Source organism: Chaetodon trifascialis, chromosome 13 (assembly GCF_039877785.1).
Source record: "Chaetodon trifascialis isolate fChaTrf1 chromosome 13, fChaTrf1.hap1, whole genome shotgun sequence".
Classification (NCBI taxonomy): Eukaryota; Metazoa; Chordata; class Actinopteri; order Chaetodontiformes; family Chaetodontidae; genus Chaetodon; species Chaetodon trifascialis.
Window position 1 is genome coordinate 12,504,742 of NC_092068.1, and position 22,898 is coordinate 12,527,639.

Here is a 22,898-nt window from a genome sequence, read left to right on the forward strand (position 1 = left end):
AGCGATACCACTTAATATCATCTTTGATCTTGTTAGTTTAGTTCATTTTCTCTTTGGTTATCTTACTGCACAATGTTTTAGATTGCTTATGTTGGCCTTTTGAGTTCATCAAACAGAATATATTCAGAAGAGGCTTTTCTCACATTGTAGCAACAAGAAAAAACACTTCAGACTTTAAATTCTAGGGATCTAAAAGTGAGGCAGAGTGTGTGCCTATAGCAGGCCCTACTGAAGATGGGGCCCTTAAGGAGAGCTGCTTGCCAACTGCTGGCTTCAGAATTGTTTTTAAATGTATTCATGAAAGCCAGAAGAGGTTGTTTTACGTTAGAGGCATGTCCAGAGTTAAATTAGTTCAAGCTGAAAAGTTTGTTTTACTTCAGATCCTCATAGTAAAAAACTGTGCTTTCTAAGATTAGGCTTTTTCTCTGCCTGTAAAATCGTCCCTTTAGGTTTGTCAAGTTCCACTGAGAACTGAAACATTTGTCAGACAAACAGACTTTGTTCTTTTCCTAATTTACTCGCACTATTCCATCACAAATGTAACATCCCCTCTGGTGCAAATTTAGAGCTTCACGAGGCATGAAATGAGGCTGGGTTCTATTTTAAGCTCAGGGTTTGGACATGGTGAGACGCAACAGTGGAGCAGGTTGTAGAGACCCTATGTACACATTCACTACTAGCAGTAACAGGACAGCTGGAAGGGATGGGCGAGGTGTGGGCCGACTGTGACTCATGACGAGAACGACTACTTTCAACTCAGCTGGAGCTGAGCAGAAAGGCGGGAATAGTTATGCAGAAACACACACTTGCTTGCTCAGCTCTGTGCAGATAAGTCCAGCTTGCATTCAGGCTACAAACGCCTCAAAGTCAAAGAACAAGAGTGATTTCCTAGAATCTGCATTTTACACTGTGAGGAAGACTGTCACTGACTGCAGACACCGCATAGTAATGAAGACACTCACAACCAGACATTCAGATGAACATTTGAGAGTCCACACCTCACAATTGATCCATAGTCACAACTTTAGACATATTCACTGCAGTAACATAGCATGTTGGAAAAAAGACTGTTTAATGAACTCAGATTCAGGGTTAGTTCATACTCATTTTACAAAGAATTATTTTGTCGAGGTGTTGACATGTCTGATGTGCTCCCAGGGCATGAAACAGAGCCAATGAGAATTGCTTGATTATATAGCGATTGCTGCACGGTGGTGCAAGCAAGTAGTGCGCGTGCCTCACAGCAAGAAGGTCGCCGGTTTGATTCCCGGGTCGGGCCTTTCTGTGTGAAGTTTGCATGTTCTTCCCGTGCATGCGTGGGTTCTCTCCGGGCACTCCGGCTTCCTCCCACAGACCAGAAACATGCTCATTAGGTTGATTGGTAACTCTAAATTGCCCCTAGGTGTGAGTGTGAGTGTGAATGGTTGTGTGCATGTGCCCTGCAATCAGCTGGCGACCGGTCCAGGGTGTACCAAGCCTCCCGCCGGTTGACAGATGAGATATGCTCCGGCCCCCCCGCAACCCCGAAAGGGATAAGCGGCATAGAAAATGGTTATAAAGTGGCTTCAGTGATCATGCACAGGTGTGCTGATGGTGGAAGATACTGTGTTTAATTGGATCAGGTGATGTTGACCTTGTTGAAGAAAATGTGTGAAAGTTTAGAGGTTTATTTGAGGTATTTAGCTGGGATGTGGTGATGCCTAGAAGGTATATACTGTGCAAAGATGATCAGTTTATTTGATCGGTGGTTGATTGGTCTTGGGGGAATACCCTTGCCACCTAAGTGCAGGAGGAGGGTGGCTGTAAACCAGACAGGTGACAAGAAATAAAAATCTTTTTGCGACTCAAGCCATCTTGTTATCTCTTCTTAAGACATTTGACCCTCCTGTTGGACCAGAATGCAGTTTGGCCACAAGGTGTTGCTCTGTGACTGACAGGCACAGCTCGCACTTGTTCTCACACAGAAGAGGTGTTGTTCACTCTCTTTAAAGTATAATCTACAGTCGAGTGCGACAAGCTCCAGCATGTTGTCAGGAAAGGCAGTCTGGGAAATGTAGACAACAACTACCTCAAATAGAAGTCAATGAGAGAGCTCGGAGAAAGTGAGTGTCCACTAAGTAACTCTCAGACTGGTGATCTATAAGAGTGTAAGTGGGTGAAATTTTCTTTAAAATCTGTAGCCTTGCCATTATTTACCAAATGTTGTGTAAATGGTGCATACGACAACAGTGCTGGCATTTCAGTTTTTCATTTGTCACAGTCACACAAACATAAATTCATTTATTCATTTGCTTTATCCTTTTATTCTCTGTTTGATTTGGAACTATGTGATCTCCCTTACCTCGATCAACTTTCTCCACATCTCTAGCCCTTATTCAAGCCGGGCGCCTGCACGCATGCACAGACCAGGCGCATAAGTCTTACCACGGCCGATGTTCAGTCAGGTGGCAAGATCACATACGTATGCAAACAGAGTCAACATTGCACTCAGATTTGCACATGCTCGCATGCACGGTCATCCACAAAGAGACGGAGCAAATGGAGACAATAACAGTACAGCATTTAGGTAAACAGTTCATTGCCCTGCAGAGTTTCATCTCTATAATGTTCTTCTTTCTTTATGCATACATTTTTAAAACACTGCTACATGTTTTAGTGATAAGCATAACATACAACATCCTGAATAAATCTTATTCCCAGAGGACTTGATATTCATGATATATTTAATATTTAATGTAAGTGGGTTATATGACAGTGGGACACATATTTATGAGTTTCTGGGTAGATACCAAATCCATATGGGGCTGCTGACAAGATGTGACATGCTGTCTGAACAGCATTATTCAGACATACGATCCATTTTTCCACTTGTGAGTATTTATGTATCAATAACTTTAGTCTTTCCCGTCACCAGAGGAGCTGAGGTGTTGCCTCTGCAGGAGTATGAGCACTGAACAGCAAATTATCCTGCTTCAGCTCACACTCTCAGTCGACCGAAGGGACCGGAAAGTCAGCAATGATGGAACAAGTACACAATTCAGTGCATTCTTATGAGCTTAAAGTATATGTAGATTCAGTCAAGTATCAGCAGGAACTGAACAGGAAAATATTTTCATTTGGTTCAACATGTTTGAAAAAGAATTAGAATCACTGATGTTTTTGAGTGCGTTGTTACAGGTTTGTGCTGCCATGTCGGAAAGGTTTTCCTGCAGTGGCACCAAAATCATTAGGACTTTCTAAATCTGCCCGGTCCTGAAATCATTTCCCCACTGAGTTTAAAAAAACACTCTTCAAGATGAACAATTCAAGTTTTGTGTTCTGTCCAAGTGGTGCAAGCAAGGCTTCTCTGAACAAGTGTATTTTAGGCTTTTTTACCATCTCCAGCAGAGTAGAAACAGCTTCTGTTGCATAACATCACATCTATAATTGAGAAGGATGCATAGATCATCACACACCTGCTCCTGAAGTCCCGCTTGTGCCCGGCGGACTGGAGGAGCTGCAAATCTGCTATACCGCTTTGAAGAGGAAAACCTCCAGCCTTGTCTCTGTCAGCTGCTCGTCTTTGCTCTCAGTGTCATCCAAAGCGGTGGAGATTACCATGGAGGGAGGGCCAGGGGTACAGGAGTTCAGTGGGCTTGCAACAGTATTGTGGAAAAGATTCAGTCTAATTTCAGAGCTTCATATTTCTTAGAAGACCTCTTTGGCATTTCTTGCACAGAGACACTTTAATTGAGCCTATTTTGCATGCAAGAATTTGTGCAGCATCTGTATACCTTATGTAATATCTGTGACAACTGCTTTCCTCCCCTCGGTATTGTTACTTCTCGTGTTTCTCAGGATTAATCCTGAACACAATAGAGTTAACTGAATTATAGCTTTAATTCTCCGTTCTCAGTGCTCACTCGCCCTTGTAATAGAAATCCTGCCAGTTTAATGCCAAAACCTGTCCTGCTGTCATCCCTTTCTCCTCCTCACTCCTTTTATCTGCTGTTAATTAGAAGTTGTGAAGTGATGACTCCTACCTCTGCGTAATTAATCCAGGGTCTGCTGTGGCCATACACAGCACATCATTGTCTGTGTATGGCCACAGAAGAGCAGTGCTCGGGAACAGGGAGAGCAGAGTGTAAATGGGCTTGTGCAAGTAATTACTGTAGGAGGCTTAGATGGGCATCTAGGAGAGGATGAGTATTGATGGCAGCTTGTGGCACTGAAACACCCAAACATAAGCCTTCGATAACTGCTATTACCTACAGTAGTTAAATCTTCAAATGCAATTCTTGTGTCCACTTGTTTTACTCATAGCAGCAGAACAGCAAATGCAGACCTCATTAATATAACAGAAGGAAATGGTCCAAAAAAGAGATGACTGCATTCTTGACACTTGTCGAGAGTTATTGTGTGGAAGAGTAAAAAAAAGAAACAGAAGTCAGCTCTATCTATAGCTCAGTCCTGTAGTTTTAGCAATGGTTTGGGAGAAAAGTTTTGTATCAACTGACCTAGTTCTAAAAAGTTGGGCACCGTCGTCATATCCGTGTGCCTCTGTTGCTTTTTACAGCAATCTTACCCTCCATTTAAAATTTTCAATTATATTAAATTCTGAGGAAAATATAAGCTTCCTCAACCTTCTCTGCCGGTTTAGCATATCCCATCAGGACCACACAAAGCTCCTGTACTGATATTGCCTTTCATAATCTGTATTCCCACGGCAACATTCAGGATTGGTGTCCACCCCTGAGATGATATAGAACGCAACACTAGCCTAGCGGTAGTCACGATGCTTCCTTACCAGCTGATTAGGAAGCATTTTAATTAGACAAGTATAGCAGCAGCAAGAAAACACAAGGCAGCAGATGGTTGCACAACTTGTTTTTCATACATTGTTTTCCACTGTACTGCAAGATTGCAACTGCACACTCTTTATGGACTCTCCTTGATGTTCCAAATCACTCAAATAGATGTGATAGAGGCATATAGGCAGTAGATAAATTAAAATATTCTACCACATTCATTGTACAGTATATAAATCATCATACAGTGCGTTGCATAATCAGAAAAAAAAGGTCAAATATTCATTACTTACTAGTGACCTTTCCACCAACAAATCAGAAGACAGGGCACTAAGCATATTGTTAACTGTGAGTAAATACATGGTGCACTTTCTGTCTTTCTCCAGGGTTAACGCTCTTATCATCAACATTAGTGACTCACGTTGTCCAGAGGCTCACAACGACGAGATGATGACTAATCCTTTAAGTGTTAATTCATGTTTGTTTTGAGCCTGATACTTGGTCCCAGGCAGCAACCTTCAGGGCTGAAAAATGAAGCCAATACTCAAGTGTCATAAACTGCAGGCTGGCTCCAAAAGTCATTTAATCCCCATAGACCCCCATATCAAAATACCCAAATTTACAGCAGAAATGAATATGTTTATAGCTTGGTACAAAAAACTTATTTTTGTAGCTAATTTCCTTCAACCAGGCTTCAGCTCCACCCCTTGCTCCACCTCTTTGCCACTGTCACTGAGCTTCTACTCTATCGCAGCATCAGTTGTATTGTCAATAAACTGTGTTGCTGCAGATTCAATGTTTCTTGATTGATGTTTCCAACTTTATCTATGCCTGTGAATATTCTCATTCATCCAGGTCATTGTAAGCTTCAGGGCATTTAATCATTCGCAACTGGACTTTGTCACAAACTGACAAAGTCCAGTTGCGAATGATTAAATGCCCTGAAACTTTATCTATGATTAGCTAAAAGACAAAGCCCTTTTCAAAGTAGTTAAAAAAACAAACAAAAAAAAAGATTAATAGCAATCAAGACTGTTGCACAAAGTGATTTCTCTTCCATGCATGCATGGTAAATATAATTTGGTTGGGCATTTTGATTGCAGAGATTGAGAGATTTGATGGTCTTATTTGCATCAAAGCTGTTTTCATTTCTGGCTCTTATACTTTGATTGCAGTGTGTTTTTATACAGTGGCTGTTTTAAATACAAAATCACTTAGAAATAACAAACAATGTAAGCACTGACCCACTGACATTGACTGCTGTGTTGCACCACACATCATCACTTTACTGTACAAGCAGGCATTACAGTACATGCCGGGATTACACACGGTCTAGATACAAGATTTTGCTGGTCGCAAAGATGCACAAAGCCACAGTCACTCATATTTTACCCTTCAGCAGCTCTCTTTGTTTCGCAACTGATGACTTTTTTCAGGTGTCCTATGTGCACAATTTCCACAGATCTGTTATATAAAGGAAAATATAGATGAACATGAAAATTATTTAAGTTTGATTCTCTCTGAGGATCCTTCTTGATGATGCTCTATTCTTGTCCTCTTTCTTCCCTGCACAGTCATACAACATCTGTTCATGCCACCTTCTTATTTTGTTCACTCTTTGTCTGTTTTAATTTCTCTGACAGGCATTTCTTGTATAATGTATGTGTGGATGTTGGCAACAGAGTGAGAGCTACACTCTCATCGATCAAACCACTTCCTCCTGAACCTTCACCATCTCTTAATTCTCCAGTCTCATCCTCCCTGTCCTTGTTTACCCCTACTCTTTGTCTAAGTAACTTTCCTTTTCAGGGTAAAAGGCAGCCAGAGACATCTAAGAAAGAAGCGTGTTGTAGCCAGTTCTGCCACTACTGCAGCAACAATCAAACAAGCTCAGCATGTGACGCTTGAGATTTGTTTGGAGACGGTTTCTGTTGTCTAAGGCAGTGGTTCTCAAATTTGGGGGGTGGGAGTGGGGAATGGGGGCAGATTGGGCATAGAGCCACTGCCACTGGATGATTAGGGGAAAAATATGGAGTGAAACAAAGTCGAATGAACATGATTTATGGAGGGAAAATAAACAAAAAGGAGTTTGTTGATCAGCCATTAATTATGTGAATTTATTTGGAAGGCATTGCAACCCTGAGCTTGTCTTCAGCCCATTGTGTAATATGGTGCTTTAGGCATGTTGATTCACACGACCCTGCGGGCAGCATTTTTCACAAATGGATCACCCTTAGATGGTCCTGGCAATCATATAGAAGCAGCACTGTTTTTCATATCTTGGTTTACAGATAGAAAAGAGTCTGTGGTGGAGGAGGGGTGGGGGTTGTGATGGTGCAGCCTGGGGCAAACCAGCAGGGGGGAAACAGTACAGTTAAGCCTCCAGGATGCCGTGCTTGGTGTTACCATTGAAGGATCAGATATATCTCTTACCAAGCTTTCATGCTTTAAAAAGGATGAGGAGATTTCCCGTTTCCAGTCATTATGCTAAGATTTGCTAACCAGCTGCTGACAGTAGCTTCTTATCTGACTCTCAGCAAGAATGCAAACAAGCATATTTCCCAAAACGTTGACCTATTCCATTAAAGATCCAATGTGCAGGATTTAGTGGCATCAAGTGGTGAGGTTGCAGGTTGCAACCAACTGAATAGTCCTCGCCTCACACCTCCCTTTCCGAGCAAGTAGGAGCTTGTATGAGAGGTCCTCTATATAGCCAGTGTTTGTCTGTTCAGGGCTACTGTCGAAGCATGGTGGTGCAACATGCAGACTCCCTACACAAAACCTGCTGTCAACGTGCAAGAGCAAGTCACAAAAGCCTGAACAGAACAACAACAAAATATCAACTGGATGAATCTATTTCTAGATTATAGAGCCGCTCATACGGCCTCTGTGGTGTGCATAGGCTGTGATAGACCAGCTACTTGGCGTCTCTGCATGAGAAATATGATCACTGGTGAATGTTTGACAGTTGATCCCTTTTGTCTGAAATTGTTCAAAGAGGAATAATCCCTTTTGAAGACTCCAGCTTTAATCTTTTTAGAAAGTTATCTTGTGTTTCAATGGGCTGGTTGGGCTGAGATTTAATTAACATGGACGTAATTTCTTACTACAACTAGCTAATGGGTGTCTCTAGTTCAGATCATAAGGCAGGAGGTCATAAATTGAAATACTGTATATCAGGTCATGCAGACAGACTGAAAGTTGACTTGTTTACTTGTAATTTCACATCAGAATCACATTCGTACACTGCTCTCTCATCGAGTCTCTCAATCTCTCATTCCATCTCATAGATTATTGGTGTGCTTGCAGGAGTATCACTAATGACTGTGTGAGTGTAAGCAGTTGATTTCCTTTGAAATGCAAAAGCCGTGAGCAAGCGCATCCGACCATCTCTCTGGTTCCTCCCTGCATGGAGATTTCATAAATAGTGAACAATAGCACAGTGTGAGTGCAGAGAACTCCCCAGACGATGAGTTTTCATGCGTCCTGACTGTCGTAGATCTAAAGTGCTTTAAAGTATCTATGAAGTATTTTACAAATTGTTCAACACGATGAGCAGGACACGGCTTAAAAGATATTTCATGTTCCGCCTCTCATGGACTCTTCCAAAGCTAGGCAAATGTCAGGAATACATTTTTGAGCAAGATGTCGCCTACTTTGCCAACACAAAAGTCAAAGTGCATTCTAGGTTTTTATGGTTTTAAAGATTCTACTTCAAAGAAGAGCTGGACAGTAACTCAGTATTTTATCATCTCACAGTGAAGTCACATCCCAGTCAGATGATATTGTCACCCACAGAAGTGGTAATAAGCAATTCATATGTACAGTCAATGGAAATCACATTTTCACACCAGAGACTGAGGTGACATCTTCCATCGACTTGCTTTGTCTGATCGAAGTCTCATCAAACAGTCAGTCCAAAGCTCAAAGATGTTCAATTTACAGTTAAGAATATAAAAGGTTAAAGCAGCAAACACTCACATTTGACAAGCTGAAACCAGCAAAATGTTTGGCACTATTTTCACTATCAATTTAAATACTCCTTTAAGAAAATAGCCAAAAACATTTAATTAGGCATAGCAACATCTTCACACTTTCTTACTTTGTTACATTCTTAACAATTCTCTGTGACGTGGAGCGATATCAGAAATAAAAGTCAGATTCACCAGTTACGTTACACAACTGCCTCTTATTTACAGTTACAATTAGTTTCCTGATTGACTGATTTATTGTCAGAGAATATAAGAAAAAAAATGCCTGTTATAGTTTCCTAAAGTGACATCTTCAAATGTCGAATAGTCCACCAAGACTGAAGAGTCTCCAGCCATGCTAGCGGCTCTGTGAGGCTGCACTTGAGCTACATGCTCACATCAGCGTGCTAAAATCCTTAATAATGCTACCATGGTGATGTTTAGTGTGTTCACATGTTGGTTGGTTGGTTGTGATTATCTGAACAGAGGGAGAGTAATAAAGTCCCTCTTCATTGGTTTCATCTGAAAGTTGTGGTCTCTGAGAGAGACGCTCTGGCTCGGCCTAATATGAGAATTTGATTTAAGTGTTAAATCAAGAGGTCTGTGATGGGGCTGCAGTCAGTCGGTGAGAGTTGTGATAGCCAAGGGAGCGACTCTTCCCCATGCATGTCAGTATAAGTCATTATTATAACCCCCAGCCCCCAGCCCCCAGCCTACAAAGTATTCAATGTGGGGTCAGGAAATCAGGCAATTATGGGAACTGTAGACATGGATGAGAGCCGACAGCCAATGGGGGAGTGCAGAAGGAGCCAGGAAGGCTTGAACCTCCTCTCCCCCTCAGGGAGCTGGCTGGTTCACATCCCTCAGCCCACTACATGTACAGAACAACCACTTAATCACAATGCTTATTCAAATCAAACCAATGCACAGGCCTCCATTTGTCCAAGTACTTACTATGCACAGTCTCTACATGCTTTGCAGAACTCTGACAGAATGACTGAAAAATGTATCAAGCATTTAAAAGCTTTGATTACTGTGTTTTATCTTTAGTGGATGCCAAAAATATGCAGATTTGAAAGTACTTTTGAGCAAAAATAAATATGGCCACAGTCAGAATATATTACATTTAATATATTAGCATAATAAATTAGGGAAGAGCTTAGTGTTTATAACAGCTTATTGAGATCATTATACTGTTTCTTCGTGCACACAGCTTTTAAAGGTTAATTTTATATGCTGTCCAAATAATGTAAATGGTCTGAAGCACAGACAATACAACTCATCAGATGTAGAGCACCTCTCCCTTTCTCGGCGTGAATTCAAGGTAATTACAGTGGAGAATGGAGCATTATTTCAGGTGACATTTGTCACCCATGTTGCTTACAGCACACTTGCAATGAGGAGACATCCCTCTAATGAGAACCAGTCTCATTGCTATGAAAAATTGCCTCATTTTTGGCAATTCTATCACCAGCTCATAAGGAAAACAGCTTTTCCATAAACCCTATAACAAGCGCACAAAGCGGTGCATTCACTGCTTTAGGAACGCAAAGGCATCAAGATTTATTTTTGTCCAGCGTGGACTGCTCACTCTTTGCCTGGTTGCTCTCACTGTTTGAGGCTGGACTGAGAAGTGGAGATGTACGAGTGTGAATTCTGCACTACTGACAGATCACAAACACCTGCCCCAGGTCTTTTGAAGGGCCTCCAAACACCTGCTGCTGTTGTGGATGCAAAGATCGGTCCGCAAGTGATCAGAAACCAGTTTGATCAGTGTTGAAAGCGACCTGGCGTTACTCCACTTCCAATCTGAACGCTTCAAAAACAAAAACTGATGGATCTGAAGCTTAATGATAACGTGATTTATACAGGGCTGAATTAACCTCTTCTCTCCACTTGGCAATCAATAAACATCACCCCCCCTCATGAGAAATTGTTGTTGCATTGTTACTGCTGGAGCTGCCAACTGTATTTAACCACTAGTCTCTGTCCTGGTGTTTGAATCTATTCCCTAGCTATGAATTATTCACCACTAAAGGCAGAGTCCCACGCCCAATTTTTGTCAGTCTGCCAGCCACAATTATGTTCAAGCAAATTGATTCATATCACCAAATCTCTGCGTAATTGAGGTGTAGAGTCTCAGGTGTAATATTAAACTGTTATTCACCGGTCTCATTTATGGGCAGGATGTTCACAGTTCTGTCTCTATGGGGCCGCCTGTAACAGTGATGGAGATGAGTCGAATCCCTCATTTAAGGTCTCCTGTTGCTGGCAGGGGACAGGTAGACTGTTTCTGCAGGAGGGGGTCTAATGAAAGGTGGCAACAGGTCCTCTGGTTCCAGCATCCACAGTAGGATTCTGGTCACCGCTCAGACTCAGATAATATTCTTTCCATTTCTTGTTTAGGTGATTTAATGAACTTCCTTGGCATTTAGCGAGGGTGTCTCCAAACCCAATGTTAGAGGTTTGATCCCGTGTGGACACACGTGTTGAAGCATCCTTCAGCAGCATAAATAGCTCCTCACACCTTCTGCAACCCTTTTAATTAACAGTAACATACTGGGTTTTTAGTGCCGCATCCCAACTAGAGAGGGAAAAAAAAGATTTCCCGCTCGAGGGATCAATAAAAGTATATCAAAAATTCAGGGAAAGAGAAATTCTGTGTTGTGTTGTTCATGTTGCCAGTTGCTAATGTTAATTAACCTTGTAAAATAACCTGCAATGCACCAGTACAAGACAGCTGCCTCATACTGTGATATTCAAACACTTATGTGTATGTGTGTGTCTCAGACACAAATAACCAAATGTGTATTAAACTGTGACTGTCACAGTCCCCAGCAAACGCACTAGGATATGGACTAACACATTGTTGATTTTAGGCTTTTCGTGGGATTTTTTGACAATAGGAAAATTCTACAATAACCCCAGACCTATCTTTAAAATACTTTTTTTTTTTGCCACCTGCAGTTTTGCACATGATTTGGTGTCTTTGGAAACCTGTCAAATTTCAAAGTGCTTATACTGAAAAGCCCTTTGAAACAAATCCTGTTAATGCATTCAACGTAATATGGTCCACCTTTGTCACAGTGTTTTTCGTTAGCTACTTTAAACTAAAATTATTTTCCGTGAATTTGTTCCTTTTCTGGAAACCCAATAGAAATGGCTGCTAATAGAGTTCTCAGTGCTCTTTCATGTCACTTGGGACTCGCTGTAGCCTTTTGTCACCTCACTATCAAGGATGTCCCTCAAAAAATAAAAAAGGCAAAATTGGGAGAGAGTTCCTCACAGTGTGACAGAGCTCTAACAATGTCCTTAGAAAGGACAGAGAGGAGAGGAGAAAGTGAAAAATGGTCACAGAGAGCTGCCTGTATGTGTGTGTGTGTGTGTGTGTGTGTGTGTGTGTGTGTGTGTGTGTGTGTGTGTGTGTGTGTGGTTGTGAAAGTGTATCCTGTCTGCTTTCATTTAAGTGTACTGTACAGGTGTGTATGTGGGTCACCTCATCGCTTTCCATTTCTGCCGTTCCACTTCTTGCTCCACTGCTGGGCTGCCTTTGATTTCTTGGTCATTTTTCATCGAAACCCTGAGCAGGTGTCTCTATATGAAATTTTCATCATTGCATCCATGTGGTCAGAGTGCCCCCTACAGGCTCAGTGGAGGCTCTGCAGTGTCAGGATGTTGTACGTACAGGTGGCCACTAAAGACAGGATATATGACTGCCCTCTGTATGTGTTCATTTTCTTTCTTTCTTTTCTTTCATACTCAAAATAATACATGTTTTGGGGCTGCTTGTATATATTACTTGTTGATCCGCCATGTGTGCTTGCCATCACTGGAACAAGCTGCATATTTTCTTTTCATAAAAACTGTTTTATGGTGGAATGGAAAAGATTACAGAACATAATACAGTGTTGGAACGTCATGCCCACCCTTTTTAGGCTCAGATGATAGCCTGGTCTAAAAGCAAGTGGCGGAGAGAAGCTTTTGGAAATGGCGCCCAATAATTACAGCAATTAAGAACAATTTGAATAATTTTCAACACAGCCAGATAAGTGTGGTTTAAAGAGGAGTCATTTCAGCAAAAACAGTCAGGAGTTTTTTTTCTGTTTCAGCTCCACGGGCAACTCTGAATGTCAAAAAGGAAATTTAACTTAAACATTGGACAGGCACAAAATCAAAGTTTACTAGGCAGTGTATTACATATATCTGGAATTCTGGCCACGCTGCCTGCCCAGTTAAAAAACAAAAATTAAAATAGTAATACTGTAGCTTGACAACAGAGGGAGCCAGTGCCCTCTCCAAAGAGAAACTTCTCTCTTTAACCAACAGCTGGGGTTCAAGGGTCAGTTTCTGTGTTGATGGTGTCTGAGTTAAGCACCCTCCTCAAAGATAATTTGGCAAGTATTACCATGCTGAAAATGGAACGACCACTTTTATTCATGGAGCCACCTCAAAACCATGTTTCTGACTGGGGAAAGCGGTTGTACCTGGCAGCTGTGTGAGTAATCAAGGTGTTTCTGAAAATGAGAGCCTAGCTCCCATTAAAACTTCCCTGAACAAATTTAAAATTTAAAAATGCACATCTACTTGTATGCTCACAGAAGACATACACCTGGCGAAGCATGCGCTGTGTCTCCTCCAACCTTTCCTTGATCTCAGATCAAACAATTTCCGTGTGGCTTAGCTGCCATAAACAGAGACACACAAAGGAACTTCAATAAGGAAATTGTATAAAATGAGTACGTGTTCATTTTGGCTGCATTATTTTCTACTGCATTTACTGTAATCTACAGTTTATGCAAATGGTAGGCGATCTGCTTCCTATTAAGGAGGGCTTCTAGGATACTTTCTACAGATAAGGTTCACCAGCTGTCTCCAATTTGCCCCCTAGGTGTCAAGTCCAATTTTATAGCCCTCTTGTTTGGTATCATTGTGTCATGCACTGGTCAGAATCATGAGCTAAAGCGTCTCTGCCCATTTGTCCTGCAGCATACAGGACCCGACACTGGACCACAGCCGCTGGACCTGATGCACATCTGCATCACAAGTCACACTGTTACACATCACATGTTGTAGCTCTGAAACACCCTTAATTGGAAAGGAGAAATGTGCTGTCGGGGGCTGAGTCCTCTGGTGGGATGTAAATTTAATGGAGACTCACTCTTCCTGATTAAACATGGGCCACTGGGGTAGAGTGTGATTATAAGGGCTATCACTTGGTATTACAACTTGACGGCATTTAATAGATGGTGCTGGACTTTATTAGCTGTGGTTGTAATTAAGAGGAAGTCCTACATTACTTTATTTTAAAGAGGCAGCCAGTCTGGCTCTGTCTGACTCCCTCCTGGACTGCTCTGTGTTTTGAATGGGAGGTTGTAAGCTCTCTGAACCACGGACTCTTAAATTAGATCCCAGTCAGACTATATTTTTGTGTTTGTCTTAGCCAGCATATGTGGAAGGTTGCATGTATGTAATCTAGACTGAAGCAATTGGTTGATTAATTGACCAACAATAAACAAATCATAGTGATTTTAATAATCACAATAATGTGCACTAATGTTAGTGTTCAGGGCAGCAGGTGTTGTTTCACTTTTAGAAAAATATCCAATTAGTTCAAATGAATCAGAAGTCAGCAAACTCATGCATTACTTTTTCTATGTCCTCCTGCAGTATGAATGCATGCTGAACATTAAGAGCAGCCCAGCTCATTGGATGTTATGTTATTAGAATCTGACCTCTAGTCAAACCATTCAAACATGCAGCTCAAAGTGATTTAGAGCAAAGAAATCACATGCAAGTGCTTCCCATAAAAAAAAAGAAAATTAGTGTAAAATAAGATGGAGAGTAAAAAGCACGTGATAATAACAGTTAAAATAAGAAAAAGATAAGGATGAAAGTAGAATAAAGAGAATGCGTAACATAAGATGGCGAATAAAACCCACTGAGAGTAGTAATAAAATAAAGTTATGCGTTGTGGATCTGATAGCAACATCGACAGAAAGTGTAGCCCATCGAGTGAACTCAATGTTTACACCATCACATTTCATTCTGCTCTTGACATGGAGTGAAGTTTTATTACAATAATGCACGAAGGTATTAATTTACCCCCAGATAATCAACCCTGGGGGTTGTTTTGCAAAAGACTAATTAAAAGTCATGTCGAGGAGTATATTTCCTGCTGAATTTCTCTCATAAAAACATCGCCGACAGTACGTGACACAGCATTCTGAAGGGTAAGGTTTCACACTTATTTATATACAGTCAGGTCAATGCAGGTGTGGGCCACCATGTCTCTCTGTAATGTAACTAAAATGGACAAAGTGTTTTGGCAAGTATTTTCTCCCTCCTACACCGCAGCCCAGGGGAGCCCGCCGAGGCCATTAATCCAATAAACTGCTGTTGGTTGCAGTACCTTGACAGCCGCTTGCCTCCGCAGATGAGCTGTGTCTGCTCTGAAGATGTATTGGCCCCAAGAAGAGGGAAAGTTAATTTGACTTGACCTTTCTGGTACTTGAAACAAGCTGTTATTTAGGACTTCATGTTATTCAGAGTCCTCTTCAGTTTTGTAATGAACCCTCAGCTCTCATGTTTACTGCTCCTCTACCTGCTCTCCATGTTAAGCAGGAGCCAGAAGTGACCTGGACAGCAGCAGAGGAAGGAAAGATGGTTCAGAGAAGATAAGAAAATCTCCTAATTCCTCCACAGAGAGGAAAACACTGAGGTCCTCTCTTTAGTTTGCTTATAAGAGAACACTGCCAATATTTGATATTAATATTAATCACTGCAGCATTAATATTCATAGTAAAATTAAAATGAATTGACCTATTTTATTTTGTGCACATAATCAACTGCTTTGCTCAGACTGCAAAACTTGATTATGTCTGACCATTTTAAAGCAGGGAAAAGTTTGCAAAAAGTAGGCTAATCAAAAAAATCAAGCTAGTTCATTACTGAAAGTGTCAGTGTGCACCAGGATTAGGAGCCCACAGCTAGCATCTCTGTGAGCGGTTTACCCTGTTCACCATCTGTGCTTAACATCTTAGGATGCTACCATTTGCTAATTGGCTTTATGACAACTTTATGATGGCACTCAATGAAAAAATTAGAGATTAGTACAATTCATTCAATAAAATGTTGGCATTTTACATTTTGTTACATTAAATTTGCATTTTTTTTGTATGTGTCATATCAATGTTTCTACAACAGGTATCAAAGTGACGTAGTTCAGATTATGACTTTTTCTTATCAGGAGGCTGGAGTGAATGATGGTGGCAGGACAACCAGCAGGACAACTGCCAAGCAGCAGATCATTTTAACATGACATTGGGACATTTTCCAGCCATGTCTGTAGCGACTAAACAGGGTGTTTTTTAATGAGATGTCAGGATATTTTTCAGCTGTGTTGGAGCAACTGAATGCTATTTCAAGCCAGAATATCATCTTTTCTTAACTGTTTGGTTTTTGTGCCTAAACATAACCTGACCTTAACCACAGCCACAAGTTTGGGGATCACTAATCTCAGTGAATTTCATCCTCTGGTGACCATGAATGTCTGCACCTAATTTCATTGCAACCCACCCAATAGTTGTTGAAATATTTCACTTTGGAAGCAACTCTGCTAGCATAGCATATCAGCATGTGAGCATTCCCTCAGTCTGACTGGTCAGGGAAATTCGACATATCCAACTGCAAACAAGCTGCTTCACACTTATGTTTGTGCTCATTGTTATTTATCCAACATAGTGTGTCCCTCTTGTTGGCTTTTGTCACTCATTTTTTGTTTCTACTGGCTCTAAACACAAATTTTAGGTAAATAAGTCTGACTTACGGTGGAACTCCCTGGGAAATTGCACCACCTGCTGTACGGGCTTACATGCTCTGCTCTCACATTATGTCCAGGAGCTCAAGTGTCTCCAAGCTTTCTTAATTTCAGCTGAATAAGACCCACATTAAGTCGTTGTTGTTTGTGTTGGACAAGGAATTGATTTATCTTAAATCAGGATTCACTGTGTAATTGAATAGGAAATGCCAATAACAAGTCTGTTAATGTTTTGGCAAAGAGGCAGCTACAACAGCTCCGACAGTCCGCACCAAACAGCTGCTGCAGACCACACAAATTAAGACAGGCACATTTACTCACGTTTGCACTATTGGTTAATTTATATCGTACGGCGAGAAATCATTTACTCTTATGCACACCTTTTAGCACTCCGAGTCAATCATCTTCCACTATCAAGTGCTCTGTGCAGTCTGATTTGCAGCTTTTTATGCATAATCAATAGAAGAGATTTCAGAGCACCTCGTTTTGCTCCTTCCCATCCTGCTCTGTGGGATTACAGTAAACAGCTGATTTGTAATTGTGAAGGTTGGGAATAAATGATGGATTAAGTAGATACAGATTGTGTTACCTTAGTTGAACTTCTTTATGAATGGATTATAGTGTAAATTCTTCCTCTTAAACTCTGTTTTATGTGTTTGTTTGTTTGTTTGTTTGTTTGTTTTTTACGTGGTTATCCACTGAACATTGTCCAACACTATGATCCCATGTTTGTTTTTTTCCCTTTGCTTATGGGTTATGGCCCGATGAACTGCATTATCTGTCAGTCTGCCTGCCAGCCCACCACTATGGTCCAGACTGAAATATCACCACAACTATCAGATGGATTGCCACAAAATTTTGTACAGATGTTAATCTTCCCCAGAAGATCGATCCTAATGACTTTGGAGACCCTTTGACTTTTCCTCTTGCACCATCAGGAGGTTGACATATGGTTTTGAGTGAGAAGTCACAACAACTATTGGGCAGATTGTGATTTATTGTATCTTTTTCTATGAAGCAATTATATTTTAACATTTTATTTATTTATTTTGGAAACAGCACGTGACAGTAGCACAAAGGCAACATAACAAATACTTGGAATACTCAAACTTACATGTTCTCATTTCTTGTTATTGCACATTTAAACAGTTGTGTTCATTTTGCTTCTCGTTTCACATATACGATCCATAACCCCAATTTCTAGCAAAAATATTTCCTTTAACTCTGAAAAGATAGGTCAAGTTTTCTATCAAATACATTCCTAGAGCAATATGAAGTTATTACTCTTTCCCTGGAAGATAGGCTTCACAGTAATTTCCAGTTATAGCTTTTTTTTTGCCAGCTACAGGGAAAATTTTTGAGAGGTATCTCTGTCTGTCTTGTATAGCCAACCTAGTTTTCCCTCTTAGCCATCCCTGGCCTATATGGAATAATGTATGTAATAGCTGCACAGGCTTTATATGAAGCTTTTAATTTCCATGTTGGTTGTTTTGACCATTAGTAGGAACATTATTGCAGCACTGATTGGTGCAGTTAAAGATTGTTTGACCTGGAAAATGGCTATTACAGCTTCCCTCATTATTCAGCATGAATAAACATTGAAGAACAGGCACCTCTTTGGAGCGCACAAGTACATTCCACTGTATATGGAAGAATAATCGCCTCTCATCCCGGATCTGCTCCCATCAGTCTCTGAGCTGATGCAGGAAACCTTTTACGCTTCTTTATTACTCACACACACTTGTCCCTATTCATATACTGTATGTGAATGTGTGCAAGAGAGAGAGGGAGTTGTCATGTGGCATCTCAGAGCATGGACTGGTTTGATCCTCCTCCGTGTTCGCAGATAAAAGTCTATGAGTCACTGACTGGGATCTTTTAATGATTTCACCCGCTCCACCTATTTTCACCTCCCTGTCTTTTCTATCAATAATAGCATGCGCTCTATGGCTGAATCTTCTTGTTCCTACCATATGAGCTGCTGAAAATTGACAACATTAGCTCCCAAAGACAGCTGGCAGCTGCAGAGCCCAAATGGGACTCTTTCTCTATGACACACAACAATGTAATTCATAGGTGACATGTTTATAGTGTTTATCCGTGAGACATCCTGTGCTGCCTTTTCAGTTTGTTCACTCTGAGCTCTTGCACTTCATCCATTAGCTCCCATCCACTGTTCCTGACATTTCCCATTTTCAAACCCAAACACAGGTGCGGGAAGCAGAGGAAGCAAAAGGATCCAGTGGATTTTGTTGCTGAGGAACATCAGAATGGGTCTGGACAGACTGTTTTTAGAGCTCCCTGTCCTAGTTAGGCAGGGCAGGGGATTCTTGCTTGAGTGAGGTGGAGTATAAGCAGTGAATTATTCATTGCAGCTTCCTTTTGGTATGCTCACACTCAGCAGCTTTCACACACACATGCAGAGCCACTGCACACACATACATGTGTATGTCTTTAAAGACATTAACAGAGGGGACAGAAGGGACAGCAGACGTATTCTCAGATCAATACTGAGCAGGTCAACTTGTACCACTGACAGCAATCTGCTTCCCTCTGATGTATTATCTGTTTGCGTGCAATGGCTTTTCAGGAAACACATGTCGAATGGCATGATAAAGATACGCAGAAAGGGTGTCAGGCACAATTTCTGGTGGCCAGCTGCTACCACAGAAGGAGCGGGATAGCTCTCCTTTTTAAAAGTGTGATGTGGCTCTCTGGATTGTCACTTCAAAACCCATTTCTGCCGTTGGCAGAAAGACCTAATAGACAAGAGTCACGAGACACTCTGCAATGTTTTTGTCAGGTCTCGCTCTCCTCATGGATGAACCTGAAAACGTGACCCATTTTAAGGCTGCTATCAGAACAATTTCAACTGTGATCGCTTTGGCTAAGTCAGAGAGAGGACATGTAAGGGGTGGTATGAAACTGAAAGCTATCTAGACTGTAACCCAGGTCAGTCAGTCAGCTGGAATTTGCCGTGCATTCACTCAATAAAACATAGCTGACAGGATGCTCTGGAGATCAAACAACAAGGCACTAGTGTCTTTTCATGGTAATGGATTCAGATATTTCTCCTATATTGAATCAAAATAGTTGGAGATTTGCCAAGTTATGATGAGGCTGTGTAGCATTTTGTTTGGGATGCATGAATCCAATACACCAGATAAGTATGGGTACATGTAAACTTATAAAACAGACATTTAGCACAGATTAGTCGTTTCTTTTTCTGCTGTAATTTGCATTAATTCAAAAGAAAAGAAAAGAAAAGAAAAGAAAAGAAAAGAAAAGAAAAGAAAAGAAAAGAAAAGAAAAGAAAAGAAAAGAAAAGAAAAGACAAAAGATGAGAAGGAAGCATGAGGCACATTTAAGTTTTATTGCTCATATAGAGTGAGTCATTTGCTACATAATGTAATTATGAAGAGTATCGCAGATTGCATAGATTCTCATCAGAAGCAGAAAACCAGGAATTAAAAAGATTCTTTTATTAGGCCTATGTTAAATTAGGTTTTCAAAAATCACCTGCAATTAAATTAGCTGCATTACATTAAGTTTGCACTGCAAATAATTCTGCACGCCCACTCCTGAGCACACTATTAACACCAAACTAAGCCAAGTGTGAAGAACTGTATCAACTGTACTGAAGACATGTTCAAGAAACATCTTGTCTTCAATTCCACAACCAACGCTTTGGCTATTCTTCACCATGTCTGTGTTAATTTTGACCTGACAGAAAAACCTTAAAGGCAGACAACAGAGTTTGTCACTGAAGCCATAAACCGAAATCCAGGAGCATAAACAGGAGAGAAAAATCTTCAAAAGCCAATCAATAGGCTGTAATACAATTTGGAGTCTGGGGACCTTAAGTGAGCTTTAATTAGGGTTATTCCACGTGGTCTCCAGATAAAAATAAGGATTAGTTAATTTCATTATCATTCAATTCACTAGAAACAACTCCAATTAGAGTGTCTATTGACTGCACAGTCCGCCCTCCCACCCTAAGCTGCACTGTTCCCATCATGTCTGTCACTTAGAGCCCAGAGTTCATCTGCCTGACACCCTGAACCCCGGGGACCACGGCCATGGGGCGTCGTGGAGGACAGCCGGGCACGCCGGGTGGTTGAGATGCTGTAGTGGGGCGGGGGGGGGGGGGGTTCGGGGTGGGTGGACTGATGGATGTGTGACGTTGGCGAATTGCAGCAATTGCCAAACTGTACGTGAGGAGAGACCAGCCAGGACGCACTGGATACAGCAGATTTGAGGAGGGAAGGCAAGTGGAGGGAGGGGGTGGGGGGATACGACAGAGTTATAAAAAAAAAAATAAAAAAAACACCCACAGGGAGTTGGATGGATGTGCGGGCACAGAGAGCAGGAGACCGGCTCTAGAAACGTTAAGGGTCCCATTAAGAGGTCTGGTGTCTGCACCAAATCAGCTTCAGGGATGTAGTCGAAGCGGTTTAGAGCTCAGCCCATCCGAGCTCATCATCATGAAGAAACACTCCGCAAGGGTCGCCCCGCTGTCCGCCTGCAACAGTCCGGTGCTCACCCTCACCAAAGTGGAAGGTAGGGAGAGTTCGCATCCATCCTGACCGCCTGCGTCCGCGTAAACTGGGGCTGTCTGCCGGGCAGCCCGTTAGGGTTTGTCACAGAATACTCTAAATTTAGAAGCTTCCCTCTTTTGACCTGATGGAGGGTTTCAGCTGAAATATTCCTCTAAAGGCTACTCACATATTTCCCTCAAGCCGCGGATCAACTTTAGGAAATCCTACCGCGAGGAATGTAAAACAAAACGGGAATCAATGAAGCGCGCAACTTGCCGTTAAATCAATGATGCAACATCCATGCAAATAATTTGACATCAGACAGCACCCTGCTCAGTTGTCTGCATGGAAGTGCCACCAAATGCATTCGGAATTTAAAAGCATTTTTTTTATTTATTATTTTCTTTCATCATGTGATGTCGCTGAAATGAAGCCCCCCAAAAGACGTGTGCCGTCCAATTTCTGTGATATTGACGCATTGGTATGTTTAATCTTGGAATCGGTGCGACTGAACACTGTTTTACTGGTCCATTGGGAGGATCTTAAGTTGTTATTGCAGCAGGGATTCCCCTCTCACTCTCCATCCTCCACCCATCACCGGGCACCAGAGTCTCAGCTAAAATACCAGAGCATCACTTCACGGCAGCTGGGACGTGAGCCTCAGCAGTAAACATGTTAGTGGTCCCTGTGAATGCTCTGTCAGGCTGCTAGTGTGCTGCTGTGGTGGTACAGTTCATGATGGATCAGTCTCATATTGGGTCTCCCTGCCTTGTCTGAGGGTCCCACTGATCTGCAGGAGGATTCTGACATTTCCTGCTCTCATCACGAAGGGAAAACTCCTCCCTGACTCCCTCTCTCCCTCTCTCTCTCTCTCTCTGTGCATGCGTGTGTGTTGCAGCATCACTCCCAACACATCTGTCCTGATGTCTTCACCAAGTACAGAGTCATAGCTCTCCTCCTGACTGTACAGTACGCCTCCTCTGATGTTCCCCTCAGCCTCATGCTTGTGCAAAGGAGCGATGTTATGCATTTTTTAATCCACCCCTCAGCACACAGGACTATGCCGAACGCCTCAGTGTTTGTCAGAAGCAGCACTGAATTGGCTGCTGTTTTCAGAGCGTTTCTTCTTCAGCGCTTTGCATCTCTCAGGCATCCTAAAGAAAAAAAAAAAGGATTAAGTTGAATTAATAATTGATTTGAGCATATAAAGTTTCATTCCAGCATGCACTTGACTCTATAATCTTATTATATTATTCATTGTTACATGATTAAAACACATGTCATGGTACATGAAAAGAGATGATAATGACTAACAGATCAAATCAGTGTTATGTTAGATGGTGTCTGCTGGCTGCTTTCTGTGGTGCAGTAAGGAAGTGCTAAAATAATCCTGGCCACTGATGAGCTGATACCACAGCAAGTGGAGATAATTTACCAAAATGTTGTAAAACAGCCTCCTGTTTTACAAGCAAACGTTAGTTTTAAAGACAATGACATAAATACATGTGAAAATCTGTGTAAGTAGTTTTGGGAGTCCAAACTGGAGCTACAGAGCTTGCTGACAAGGACCTGTCAGTGAAGCTTAACTCTATCGACGCTCCTGTTGTTTGGGAGTTCACAACAGTCTGGGATATTAATATGAAAACGTCTGAAATTATTCATAATTAATGACTGGACCAGCTGCTTGCATGTCAATGAGGAGTTTTCATGCAGCTTTGTACAGACACTGCACTAAACTATCAAATTGAGATGCTGAAGCTGTTGAAACTGTGTTGCATATATTCAG

General features: G+C 41.5%; 1 protein-coding gene across 2 annotated transcripts in view; it reads left to right on the forward strand.

The window, feature by feature from the left end:
• The window catches only part of slc35f3b (solute carrier family 35 member F3b), a 49,829-nt gene that overhangs the window by 6,336 nt on the left and 20,595 nt on the right, over positions 1-22,898 (forward strand). The window contains exon 1 of one of the 2 annotated variants that reach the window (XM_070978281.1): positions 20,779-21,134. The exons of the other annotated variant lie outside the window; for it this stretch is intronic. Within the exon in view, the coding sequence (XP_070834382.1) occupies positions 21,059-21,134 (76 nt within the window). The 5' untranslated portion in view covers positions 20,779-21,058. Of the gene's footprint in view, positions 1-20,778; positions 21,135-22,898 lie in introns of those variants that run through there. 2 annotated transcript variants of the gene reach the window in all.